The sequence below is a fragment of the Podarcis pityusensis genome (genome assembly GCF_964106645.2).
Source record: "Podarcis pityusensis genome assembly, chromosome: 8".
In the NCBI taxonomy this organism is placed as follows: domain Eukaryota; kingdom Metazoa; phylum Chordata; class Lepidosauria; order Squamata; family Lacertidae; genus Podarcis; species Podarcis pityusensis.
Window position 1 is genome coordinate 8417513 of NC_138033.1, and position 13565 is coordinate 8431077.

General features: G+C 48.4%; 1 protein-coding gene across 3 annotated transcripts in view; it reads left to right on the forward strand.

Annotated features, from left to right (window-relative positions):
• Positions 1–13565, forward strand: part of NPAS1 (neuronal PAS domain protein 1) — a 100922-nt gene that overhangs the window by 36997 nt on the left and 50360 nt on the right. For all 3 annotated transcript variants that reach the window (XM_081018689.1, XM_081018688.1, XM_081018690.1), the window contains exon 4: positions 6492–6565. In XM_081018689.1, the coding sequence (XP_080874815.1) occupies positions 6492–6565 (74 nt within the window). The remainder of the gene's footprint in view (positions 1–6491; positions 6566–13565) is intronic.

Genomic DNA, 13565 nt, shown 5'->3' on the forward strand with positions numbered 1-13565 from the left:
ACTGCCTGCAGAAAGTCTCTCTCCCCTCAGTTCTAGTATTCAGAAATATGTTATTGGAAAAAGGCCTTTGCCTTTCTCCTGCCATAGTAGTTCCTTATTACATTCATATACCACCTTTTCTTCCAAGGATCTCAATGCTGTGTACAGTGGTACCTCAGGTTACATACGCTTCGGGTTACAGATGCTTCAGGTTACAGACTCCGCTAACCCAGAAATAGTACCTCGGGTTAAGAACTTTGCTTCAGGATGAGAACAGAAATTGCGCAGCGGCAGCGAGAGGCCCCGTTAACTAAAGTGGTGCTTCAGGTTAAGAACAGTTTCAGGTTAAGAATGGACCTCCAGAACAAATTAAGTACTTAACCTGAGGTACCACTGTATGTGGTTCTCCACCCTCCCCATTTCATCCTGTGAGGGAGGTTAGGCTGAGAGACACTGACTGGCCCAAGGTCACTCAGTGAGCTACACGGCCGAGTGGGAATTTGAACCCTGCTGTCCCAGGTCCTAGTCCAGGGGTCCACAAACTTTTTCAGCAGTGGGCCAGTCCACTGTCCCTCAGACCTTGTGGGGGGCTGGACTATATTTTGAAGAAGAAAAATGAACAAATCACTATGCCCCACGAATCACCCAGAGATGCATTTTAAATAAAAGGACACATTCTACTCACGTAAAAACACGCTGATTCCTGGACCGTCCGTGGACTGGATTTAGAAGATGATTGGGCCGGATCCGGCCCCCAGGCCTTAGTTTGCCTACCCCTGTCCTAGTCTGACACCCTAACCCAGGGGTCTGCAACCTTTAAGACAAAAAGAGCCACTTAGACCCAATTCCGAAGAAAAAAAACCCGGGAGCCGCAAAACTCGTCATTATAAAAATAACTTTTTTGTCACTTTTTTATTATTTCTTTGTTTGACCCCTCAGAATTACTCCTCCTCATAGAAATAAACGTTAAATTAACAAGTTACCTTGTTTTGTGTGTGTGTTCTTCACTCCCCTTCAAAACAGTGACCAGCGTACATGCCTCCTTTCAATGCAGTGACCAGCGTACATGCCCCTTACAATGTAGCGGGCGGGCGGGAAGGTGACGTCGGGACGGTGAGTGACTAACACACGCACTGCCCCCATGTGACGTCACAGCCAGTACAGCGCCCGCCACAGTGGGGAATGTCGGAGCGCACAATGCGCCTCCTTCCCTCGCTAGTATCCGCGCCGGAGCTGCGGCAAAGGTGTAAAAGAGCCACATGCGGCCGCGAGTTGCCGACCCCTGCCCTAACCATTACACCACCTTGGCTGTGACCACATGGCAGCCCTCGTGGAAGCTGATCAAATTAGGGTGCCTGGTCAACAGTTTTGTTGTGGTCCATTTGTGGGTCCCAGCTCGCTGGTTGGTGACCTTTGACCTGATGTGCTGACTTTTTCCTTCCACCTGTAGAGTCAGCTGTTTTGCTCCCTTGCCGATTCACACCGTATATTGATCACATTTCGAAAACCGGATCATCCCAGTCCAAGTTCACCATGCCAGCAGCTCCCACTGTCTCTGTGTCTTTGCCTTTCAGAGGTTTCCACTAATAATAATCCAATAATATATGCTGTGTGGACGCGGGTGGCGCTGTGGACGCGGGTGGCGCTGTGGGTAAAACCTCAGTGCCTAGGGCTTGCCGATCGTATGGTCGGCGGTTCGAATCCCCGCGGCGGGGTGAGCTCCCGTCCTTCGGTCCCAGCTCCTGCCCACCTAGCAGTTCGAAAGCACCCCTAAGTGCAAGTAGATAAATAGGTACCGCTTTATAGCGGGAAGGTAAACGGCGTTTCCGTGTGCTGCGCTGGTGCTGGCTCGCCAGAGCAGCTTCGTCACGCTGGCCACATGTCCCGGAAGTGTCTCCGGACAGCGCTGGCCCCCGGCCTCTTAAGTGAGATGGGCGCATAACCCTAGAGTCGGACATGACTGGCCCGTACGGGCAGGGGTACCTTTACCTTTAATATAAGGTGCTTGTGTTTTCTGGGCAGCCTGTGGTTATCGTTTCCCCCTGCTTTATGGCTTTAAAAGCTGGCGATGTTGCAATCGTGTGTGTTGGTGGGGGGTGTATTTCTGTCCCCCTCCCCATATATTCCTCTCTCACTCTCCCCCCACCACACCGTACCCTTCTTTTCCCCGTAATCCTAGCAGCTTTCTAATTCTTACATTAAATGCTTTTAATTATAGGAGCATTCTGTCTGACCCGCGGGGTTATTTCAAGAGAGAAAAATGAAGGAATTAAAGAAAATGACAGAGCAAATTGCGGCAATTAGCGGTGCTGGTATTGTTCCGAGTGTCTGTCAAGGGAGTTCTCTGTTTGTTAGTTACAAGTAAATTCGTACAGATAACGGAGACAGCCATTATAAATGCCATCTCCGAGGCTGCCTGGCGCTGCAGCTATTTTTCCTTTTTTAAAAAAAAAAAGAGGGGGAGAGAGAGAGAGAGAGATTTTCTTTGTAAAAATAATATTTCTCCTTGTAAAAATACTATTTCTCCTTGAAAGTGAGCTCTGATAGAGAATTGATTTCTCTTCCTGCCCTCCTTTTGCCCCAGTAAGTCCAGGATCATGGTTTTGTGGGTCTGTGTCTGCCTAGTCGAGCGTCAGACTGAAAGAGCCTTAGAGATGCAGTGAATGACCATTTGAGTTTGGGGGGCAAGATTTCACCCAGGGCTTAACCCCACAGCCTGCTTCCCGTAGCTGAGGGCAAGCTGGGCGCTAGAGCCCTTTCCTTACACACAGAAACCCTCCCATGTCCATTTTCCCGGCATCTGCAGTTAAAAGGATGAGGTAGGCAGTGATCATAGGGACATGGGTGGTGCTGTGGGTTAAACCACAGAGCCTAGGACTTGCCGATCAGGTCGGCGGTTCGAATCCCCGCGACGGGGTGTGCTCCCGTTGCTCGGTCCTTCTCCTGCCAAGCTAGCAGTTCGAAAGCACGTCAAAGTGCAAGTAGATAAATAGGTACTGCTGCTTCTGGTTCACCAGAAGCGGCTTAGTCATGCTGGCCACATGACCCGGAAGCTGCACGCCGGCTCCCTCAGCCAATAAAGCGAGATGAGTGCCGCAACCCCAGAGTCGGCCACGACTGGACCTAATGGTCAGGGGTCCCTTTACCTTTAGGCAGCAATAGGGATGTCTATTTCCTGCCAGAGACCACGGAGGGCTGCTGCCAGCCAGAGCCAAGTCCACTGAGCTTGACAGAATAACGGCGTGACTCCCTGCAAGGCAAGCTTCACGTGTATGTATGAAAACCAGGTGTATAATTACAATTTTACTGAAGGCAAGTGGTGTCTCTGAGCATGTGAAGAATCGTAGAATTGGAAGGGACCACGGGGGCCAATCTAGTCCAGGGGTCTGCAACCCGCGGCTCCGGAGCCGCATGTGGCTCTTTTACACCTTTGCCGCGGCTCCGGGGCGGATACTAGCGAGGGGAGGAGGCGCACTGTGCGCCCCGACACTTCCCACTGTGGCGGGCGCTATACTGGCTGTGACGTCACATGGGGGCGGTGCGTGCGTTAGTCACGCACCGTCCCGACGTCACCTTCCCGCCCGCCCGCTACATTGTAAGGGGCATGTACGCTGGTCACTGCATTGAAAGGGGGCATGTACGCTGGTCACTGTTTTGAAGGGGAGTGAAGAACACACACACAAAAAAAGGTTGTTTAATGGTTTAGTCGCGTCCGACTCTTCATGACCCCATGGACCAGAGCACGCCAGGCACTCCTGTCTTCCACTGCCTCCCGCAGTTTGGTCAAACTCATGCTGGTAGCTTCGAGAACACTGTCCAACCATCTCGTCCTCTGTCGTCCCCTTCTCCTTGTGCCCTCCATCTTTCCCAACATCAGGGTCTTTTCCAGGGAGTCTTCTCTTCTCATGAGGTGGCCAAAGTATTGGAGCCTCAGCTTCACGATCTGTCCTTCCAGTGAGCACCCAGGGCTGATTTCCTTCAGAATGGATAGGTGTGATCTTCTTGCAGTCCATGGGACTCTCAAGAGTCTCCTCCAGCACCAGAATTCAAAAGCATCAATTCTTCGGCGATCAGCCTTCTTTATGGTCCAGCTCTCACTTCCATACATCACTACTGGGAAAACCATAGCTTTTACTATACGGACCTTTGTTGGCAAGGTGATGTCTCTGCTTTTTAAGATGCTGACCATTTTGCTACCCCACCTCAAAGCACCAAACGATCCGGTTTCTGCCCTGGCAAACTCCCGGCGGATTTTTTCGAACTCCTCCCCACTTGCATCAAAACAGCCCCAGGAATTCAGAAAGGTGGTGGAACAGAAGCCATCTTTTTCGGGCTCTGTACGGATTTCTCTAAGGGCCTCTCCTCTTGGCATCTCACAGTTGGGTGTCCTCGTCCGCAAGTCACCCCCCCCAACACCCCCTCTCTTTCGGCCCCTGAGCCAGGGAACTTCGCTGCAAGGGAGTGAAGGGGCTGAAAGGAAGGTTAAGCCGGGGTCTTGTGAGCTTTTCAGCTTTGCTGGGGAGCAGTGAATGCGGAGCTGATAAGTATTCTAATCCCATCTCCCAGGAATGTGCAGAGCACAATGGCAGGTCCTCGCTCTCCCCTCCAGACTTCCCCCTCCACACCCCCAGGGCTCTGTCCTTGTCTTCCCCCAGAGTGAGTGCCTGGTCCTTGCTTGTGTGCGCTCACCACCCCAGAGTGGGGTTTGTGCAAGCATCAATGTGCACAGATGCACATGCATGTAAAGAGAGGAGATGTGGATGACAGGCTTGGTTTATTGTTGTTGTTTTGTATGTCCCTGTATAAAATTGTCCCGGAATTGAGATGCAAATGCCCCTCTTAGTAACAGCTCTTGTTTTGCCAAATTACTTGGTAAATCTCTCTCTTTTTGTAAAAGATCTCTGTCTGAGGCTTCTCTCCTCTTCTTCACATTTCCCTTCTACCTTTAAATTACTTCTGGAAAAGAATCCCAACCTTTCTGCCCCTCCATTCCTCCGTCTTCTGTTTTTTTGGTAATGTTCAGGGCTTAAGAATTTGCTCTTTGGTGACCAGAAGAAGCTGTGGGGAGGAGGGTCTCTGTCTGCAGCTGACATCTAACCCCGTGGTTCAGTCGCTTGAGATGCTTTCTTGCCTTTGAGCAAGATGGATGAGGTTTAGGATTGACATGCTTATATACAGAACTTAAAACACTTGACAGCTGATGGTCTACAAGCCTTCCTCAAGCACTGGCTGGGCTGCTGTGATGTCACAGCATGCGCACGCTTGTCACTGCTGAATGAAGGAAAGGTCTTAGAAAAATGAGGAGGTCGGTGTGTGGGAAAGATTATCTTTGCACTTCATTTATTTATTGTGGGGACAGGTGGGGAGACTGAAACTTTGGTTGTCAGTCCCTGATCATTATCCCCTGAACAAATATAAGATGAAAGAGAGTTTATCCTCTTCCTCCTCCTCCTCCTCCTCCTTCTTCTTCCTTTTTTTGGAAGTGGCTTCCTGACTTCAGAGATGTGGGTGTGGGATCAAGAAGCAGCAAGGGAATCTGTTTATGTTCAGAAGTACACTCTCCTTTGCAAACATAAGCAGGAAGTAGCTGGTATCCTGTGGATTAAACCAGGGGTAGGCAACCTAAGGCCCGTGGGCCAGATGTGGCCCAATCGCCTTCTCAATCCGGCCCGCGGACGGTCCAGGAATCAGCGTGTTTTTACATGAGTAGAATATGTTCTTTTGTTTAAAACACATTTATGGGTTATTTGTGGGGCCTGCCTGGTGTTTTTACATGAGTAGAATGTGCTCTTTTATTTAAAATGCATCTCTGGGTTATTTGTGGGGCATAGGAATTCGTTCATTTATTTTTTCAAAATATAGTCCAGCCCACCACATGGTCTGAGGGATGGTGGACCGGCCCACGGCTGGAAAAGGTTGCTGACCCCTGGAGTAAACTCTCTTAGGACAAATCTCTTGCTGATAAGAGAGATCTTCAGTTCTGCAATTCCAGCTTTAGGGGGTGGGGGTGGGTAAGCTCCGTGCTGGAGCCAAACTTGCAATACATGTTGCGGTTATTGTTGGGGTCCAAGAAGGATCTTCCAGGGCTGGCAAATTCCACATTCTCCCAATAATAATAATAATAATAATAATAATAATTATTATTTATACCCCACCCATCTGGCTGGGCTTCCCCAGCCACTCTGGGCGGCTTCCAAAAAAATATTAAAATACTGTACTACATCAAACATTAAAAGCTTCCCTAAACAGGGCTGCCTTCAGATGTCTTCTAAAGGTCTGGTAGTTGTTGTTCTCTTTGACATCTGGTGGGAGGGCGTTCCACGGGGAGGAACTTTGCAAGTTCTCAGCCTCTCGAATCCCTGCCCTCCTGGTCACACCATGAGTCTCAATGCCATGGCACCAGCAGCTTCTCCCTGGCAAGTGTGGAGATCAGGGAGCCAAATACTGGGTGGTGGGGTGTCCAAGGCCTGACCTCTCTGATAGCGGGTTCCTTCTCTCTCTCTCTTTGACAGCTGCTGGCCGGAGGAATGTGAACACCCTGCTAACAGAGCTCTTTGAACAGCACTTAGGGGGCCACATTCTACAGGTGAGTACGGCTCACGTGACCTGCCTGTCTCTTACTGGTCTGACTCTATTTGGCAATTATCTGCAGGATCTGATTTCTTTCCGCAGGGCCTGTAAGACAGAGTTGTTCCGCCTGGCCTTTGGCTTGGAATAAACTTGATCCCCTTCCTCTCTTTCCTCTTTCCTTTTTCCTTTCTCCTTCTGTGATGGAACTCCTATCTGGGGACTTCCCTGGCTTTTTTCTGGCCCACGTAGGACCAGTCTGGATAGTTAGCCTTGGTGAAGACTTGACATTTTAATCCCCCAAAAAGTTTTGGATTTGAGTTTCTACTGAAATGAGGCTGCATTTTAATGTTGTATTTTAATCTTGTTTTTAAGTTGTATTTTAATCCATTGTTTTAATGCCTGGTGTTAGCTGTCTTGGCTGAGGAAGGCGGGGAATAAATAAAATTTTTTATTATTATTATTATTATTATTATTATTATTATTATATTACTGTGAAGAGCCAATGAAGTCCAGATTCTGTCTGATCTCCCTCGCCTCACCTGAAAGATTCTTCTCCTTCAGTCTCTGGGCAGGCTCCGCCCCCTTCCTGAGCCACCATATTGCATTGAAATTCCACTAGTGCATTTATTTGCCCCCCCCCCACACTTTTTATGCATTGGTATCCTGGCGTTCAATATATTTTTTTTTTTTTTGTCAAACGTATTTTGCAGAAAATCCTTGAGGCATCCAATTTTGAAAATAGTTTGCTCGTGCTACTTTTGGGAGAAGGGAGGGAAGTGAGCTTGCTTACACAGTTCTTTCCTCTTTTTGGAGTTTTGTGGCCAGGTGGAAGCTAGCCAATTTCCCCCTCCATTCGATATGATATGAGACGATAATCTTTATTGTCATTGTCCCATACAGAACAACGAAATTTTAAAAATCTACATCAGACATTCAAAACCAACAAGCCTGCTATCCCAGCCTGGTTAACCCACTAAAAACTCTGATACCCCATAATTAAATACAGTATACTCCCACAGACACTACATTAGGTAAAGGTAAAGGGACCCCTGACCATTAGGTCCAGTCGTGGCCGACTCTGGGGTTGCGGCGCTCTTCTCGCTTTATTGGCCGAGGGAGCCGGTGTACAGCTTCCAGGTCATGTGGCCAGCATGACTAAGCCGCTTCTGGCGAACCAGAGCAGCGCACAGAAATGCCGTTTACCTTCCCGCCAGAGTGGTACCTATTTATCTACTTGCACTTTGACGTGCTTTTGAACTGGTAGGTTGGCAGGAGCAGGGACTGAGCAACGGGAGCTCACCCCGTCATGGGGATTCAAACTGCCGACCTTCTGATCAGCAAGTTCTAGGCTCTGTGGTTTAACCTGCAGCGCCACCCGCCTCCGACACTACATTACGCTGTGTTTAAAACCAAAATCGCATTTGGATAGAAACTGTTTCTCAGGCGGCTAGTCCTAGTCTTTATAACCCTGTACCTTCTTCCAGAAGGCAGAAGCTGAAAGAAATCATTTCCGGGGTGCGCACTATCCTGCGCTATCTCTGCAGCTTTCTTATGGCACCTGCAAGCATAGATTTGATCCAAGGTGGGAAGAGTGCGCCCAATTATTCTCTCTGCAGTCTTTACAACCCTGGACAGCATTGTTTTTCCCCTGGCCGTGCAGCTCCCAAACCACACACACAGACCATAAGTTAATACACTCTCAACAGTACAATGGTAAAATGCCATCAACATGTCCTTTGAGAGATTATTTTTCCGGAGGATTTTCAGAAAATATAACCTCTTCTGTGCTCTCTTCATCAGGTCTTTACTGTTTTCTCCCTAGGTTAGGTCATCTCTCAACTCCATTCCCAGAAATTGAAACACTGAGACCTGTTCCACACACTTCCCCTCAATAATGAGTGGCTGAATATTCATGCCACCTATTGTTACAGCAGAACATTTCTGGTGCAGGGAGCTGTGCCATTTTGGTTTCCTTGTTAGGAGTTTATGGGTCTAAAACTCGACTTCTTACACCATGTCGCACAAGGCTTGGAGTCAGGGTTGGGAAGCCTGGGGCCCTACAGATTCCATCTCCCATCAGCCTCAGCTAGCATGACCAATGGTCAGGGGTGAGGCAAGCTGAGGTCTAGCAACCTCTGGAAGCTCACAGTTTCTGGCTCAGAGAAGGAGTTTACCGCAAAGCTAAGCAGGAATGTTCATTATCTCTTCCTGGGAAGAATAGAAAGCTCCTGATTTCCACAGTGACCCAGGCAAGTCCAGCGCCACCCAGTGGCTAAGCGATGCCATGACGCTATCCATGCATCTTTCGAGTCTTGACATTTTGAGGGCAGGCACCGGTGAAGCCGACGGATCGGGCTAATTATTTCTTGAGAGCACTCATTACTGCTGTCTCCTGGGGCTGTGGGCTAATTATCAGAAGTGGCATATGGTAATATTTTAAACAGCAATTTATCAATCCCCAGCCGATGGCTGCCCTTGTTGCACAGCCTGGCTCGTGACAGCTGAGGGGAAGTGTGTGAGCAGGGGAACAGACCCTGCGTTGCATCTGTGTCCCACAAGCCCACGCACATGAAGGATCTGGGAGACTTGCCTCGTCACATTTCCAACAGGTCCCCCCTAATCTGGATGGAGTTTACTCTGTAGCTTTTAAAATCAGAGTCCAATCCTGTGCTACGTAAATGGTGTTTGCTCATTTCATCTTCCTAACATCCCTGCAAAGTAGGCTAGACAGAGAGAGAGAGACTTACTCAGAGAAGTCCCATTCAAATGAATTCACCGTAGCCACGTTCATTCATTTGACTGGGTCTCCTCACAGTACGGCTAGTGTTAGGTACAGTCTCACCTGGTAGCAGCGCAGCCACAGATCCACACTGGAAGAAATATTTATTTGTTTTTTCACACTACTGGAAAACTTTGCTAGGGAAGCTATTGAAGGACTAAGACGCTCTGGAAGAAAATTGAGTTGGGCACTCCCTGTTGATGAACGTAATCAATTAAATGCAATTTGTTTACTTTAATTACATGCTGTTTGCAAGCCTTTACCTTATAGGGCAGATCGGGTACTCTGCTAGCCTCTTTGGTGTGGCTGGCAGCGGTCAGGATTTGGCCTTCCTTCTACCTTCTGCTACCTCAGCTAATCACGCAGTTTCACTTCATTTTAAAGCCCTCTCAATAGAGGCATGTTCTTGCCCCTTCTCCTCAAGGAGCTGTCAGAAAGAGAGAGAGGGAAAGGAAAGGAAAGGAAAGGAAAGGAAAGGAAAGGAAAGGAAGAAAGAAAGAAAGAAAGAAAGAAAGAAAGAAAGAAAGAAAGATTCTGGTTTCCCCCTCAATGTTTCCAAACGCTGTCCATCGAAACTTGGCAGGGAAGATGATGTTGATGATGATGATGATGATAATAATAATAATAATAATAATAATAATAATAATCTTATTTATACACCACCCATCTGGCTGGGTCTCCCCAGCCACTCTGGGTGGCTCCCAACAGAATGTTAAAAACACGATAAAAGATCAAAGATTAAAAACTTCTCTAAACAGGGCTGCCTTCAGATGTCTTCTAAAAGCCAGATGGTTGTTTATTTCCTTGACATCTGATGGGAGGGCGGGTGCCACCACCAAGAAGGCCTGATCCTTTCTCTTCCCAGGGGTCCCTCTCTTTCCAGAGACCCCGAGCCTAGCCCCCCTCCCCATTAGATTCCAGCTTGCCTGTCCAGCCCCCTTCTCTTTACCTGCCCCACCCTGCTTAAAACAACCACCCAGCTTTTAAAACCCTGCCATTTATCTTGGGAGGGGAAAGGCTGGAGGCAGTTCGGCAGCTGTTGACCCAGGGCTTGTCTGCACCATAGCCTGAGAGCAGCCTGCCATCGTTGCTCTGCATTTGACTCACTGATTGGGACAAACTTGGGACTGGCAGGGGGTGGTGTGTGTGTGTGTGTGTTAGGAGAGGACTTAGCTTTGCTCTTTTCCAAAAGAGGCTACGGGAGTCAATCCAAGGTTTAAATTAAGCCAGGATGACACTTCCCCCTTAATTTACGTTTTCATCTTTCCAAAATTCTAACATTGCAACCTGTTCATTGAGGGTTTTTTTGAGCCTCGTCAGAACGGGTATTCCCCACCCCCAACTCCAGGTGAGAGGTAAAAAGGCAAATGGCCTCTGAGGATATACAGAGTATTTTCTCCAGAGTTGGAAGGAGAAGCTCCCTTTCCCTCTGCCTCTGTTTCAAATCAGCCATAGCTAGGGGTGTAAGGAAAGCACTGGTTTCTGATCTGCTCTGCATTTGTTGCTGTCCTGCTTCCGGGGCGGGGGAATGTTGTTTGCCTTGCTGTCCTCTGTGGTGGAACTTCGCGTAATTAACTACATGCTTAATGATGTTTTCATTACGTTATCTCCCCCCCCCCGCCCCAATTCATGTCCGTGCAAAGGAAGCAGAATGCAAATGAGGTGGAGGGGAGAACGATCAGTTGCGTATCTTTTGAGGACTGAAAACAACAGTGACTACAGATCATATTTGCCAGGTGCATTTTTGTTCTGGACACGGGACTAATAAGTGGATCTTGGCCATTTCCACATCCCTAGCTGTTAACCTGGTCCAGCCACAGATCGGTGAAGTGTGGCCTGCAATTAACTCATTTCTGAAAGCAGCGAATTGCCTTGCGCAGGGGTGGGCAACCTAAGGCCCAGGGGCCAGACGCGGCCCAATCGCCTTCTCAATCCGGCCCGCAGATGGCCCGGGAATCAGTGTGTTTTTACATGAGTAGAATGTGTGCTTTTCTTTAAAATGCATCTCTGGGTTATTTGTGGGGCATAGGAATTCGTTCATTCCCCCCCTCCAAAAAAATAGTCTGGCCCACCACATGGTCTGAGGGACAGTGGACCGGCCCACGGCTGAAAAAGGTCGCTGACCCCTGGTCTTGCTGGATCATCTCTAAGACCTGTGCGGTGCGAACTCTTTCTTCCCAACGGGGGGGGGGGGACCGTTTGCTGCAGGAGATCACCAGCAGGGCATGAAGGCAACAGCCTACTACTGCTGGCTGCCTTTCTGCAATTAACACAAGAACCTGTATTGGACGAGGTTGCTCTGCTTTCTGCCTGGGAAGCTACTTTACACTGAGTCAGGTCCTTGGTCTGTCTAGTTCAGCCTTGCCTACACTGACTTTCTTTTTTTTTTTTTTAATGATATTTATTAAAGTTTCCCAAAGAAAGAATCACATCAACAAAAAAGAAAAATTCAAGAATAAAAAGAAAAATACACAATGCAAAATACAAAAAGAAAAAAGAAAAAACAGTTAAAAACAATTCCATCTTTTCATCACTACTTTTACATTTACTTGTTTCCCGGACCTCCTCATACCTCCCTCTTTTGTATTCCAATTCAGTTTGTTAGTCCAGCAATTCCTTTCCCTCCTTTTTAATCCCAATCCTTAATCTTAATATAATATAACATTAAATTTTTACCTATTAAAAACCAATTTTTCCATTCTTTTAACCTTTTTAATCCTAATCCTTAATCTTGATATATTTATAACTTTAAAGCCTGTACAGCTAGAAGCCACTTAATTTCAATCCAACATCACTCTAACATTCATTAATTTTGCAATATTTCTGTAAATAATCTTTAAATTTCTTCCAATCTTCTTCCACCGACTCTTCTCCCTGGTCACGGATTCTGCCAGTCATTTCCGCCAATTCCATGTAGTCCATCATTTTCATCTGCCATTCCTCCAGTGTGGGTAGCTCTTGTGTCTTCCAATACTTTGCGATGAGTATTCTTGCTGCTGTTGTTGCATACTGTGATGGGACGATGAGCTGCTTGTGTGTAAAATCCTAGTCCCTCAGAGTTTGGTCAAGTTTGCAAACCTCTGTCTGTAACGGAGCCCCTTAAACATGGCTCCGTCAGTCGCTGGCAGATTCCGACAGTGGTTGCTTTCGGAATCGCTTCCAACATAAAAGCTCCTTAACGGAAACACGTCTTCTGGACTCTCTGCGTGACAGTTTCCGGCGAGGAGTGGGTGTCCCTACAGGAGGTCCTGAAACCTCCCCACTGTTTTCGCTGGAAGTGTCTCTGAGCCATCCCTCCAGCTCCCTTTCCCTCAGCTCAGCTCCTCTCCCCCTACTGGTTCCCTCTTCAGCTGCTGAGTCTCTCCCAACCTGTGTGAGCCCTTTCACTTCCCTTCCTTCCGATGGCAGTTCCCTGACATCCACCTCCCCTCCAGGGCCCCCTTCATCCCCTCTCGCCCCCTCCTCTACGGGCGGTGAGGAGGCAAAACCCCGGAATGAACTTCCTTCATCTTCCGATGTCCCGAACACTTCTCTCCACCTGTTGCGGTTCCTGGTCTCGAAGTACTCCTCCTCCTCAGAGTCCATCTCCCCTTCCCCTTCCGATTCCGAGAATCCTTCCAACTCCTCCTCCTCATCGGTGGTCCCAAAGTATTCCCTCCGGAACCTCTCCACAGGCTGAGGTTTCCTTGGGAACCTTTGATGGAACGTTTCTATCAATACCTCGTCATTGATATCTTCTGCCATTACCCAAGTGTTTTCTGACTCCGGTTCTCCTTCCCACGCTACCAAATACTCCACCTGATCCCCCTTCCATCTGGCGTCGAGGATTTCTGCCACATGGCTGCTGCATTCCCTTTCTTCTATGACCGGTCCCCGAGTGGCCATCCCTTCTCGTCCCCCCTCATACGGTGACAGTAACGACCTGTGAAATACTGGGTGCAGTTTCATGTGGTTGGGTAACCGGAGCCTGAAAGCCACTGGGTTGACCTGTTGAATGACCTCAAAGGGACCCAATCTCCTGGGTCTTAATTTCTTACAACCTCCTTTGAACGGCAACCCTTGGGTTGACAGCCACACCCTATCTCCCACCCTTATGGTTTCACCTTCCCTTCGGTTCTTGTCTGCCTGCCTCTTGTATTCTTCCTTCGCCCTTTCTAAGTTGAGTTGGAGCTGACGATGGATTGCTTCCATTTCTTCTACAAAATGCTCGGCTGCCGGGACACCCCATCTCTCCCCT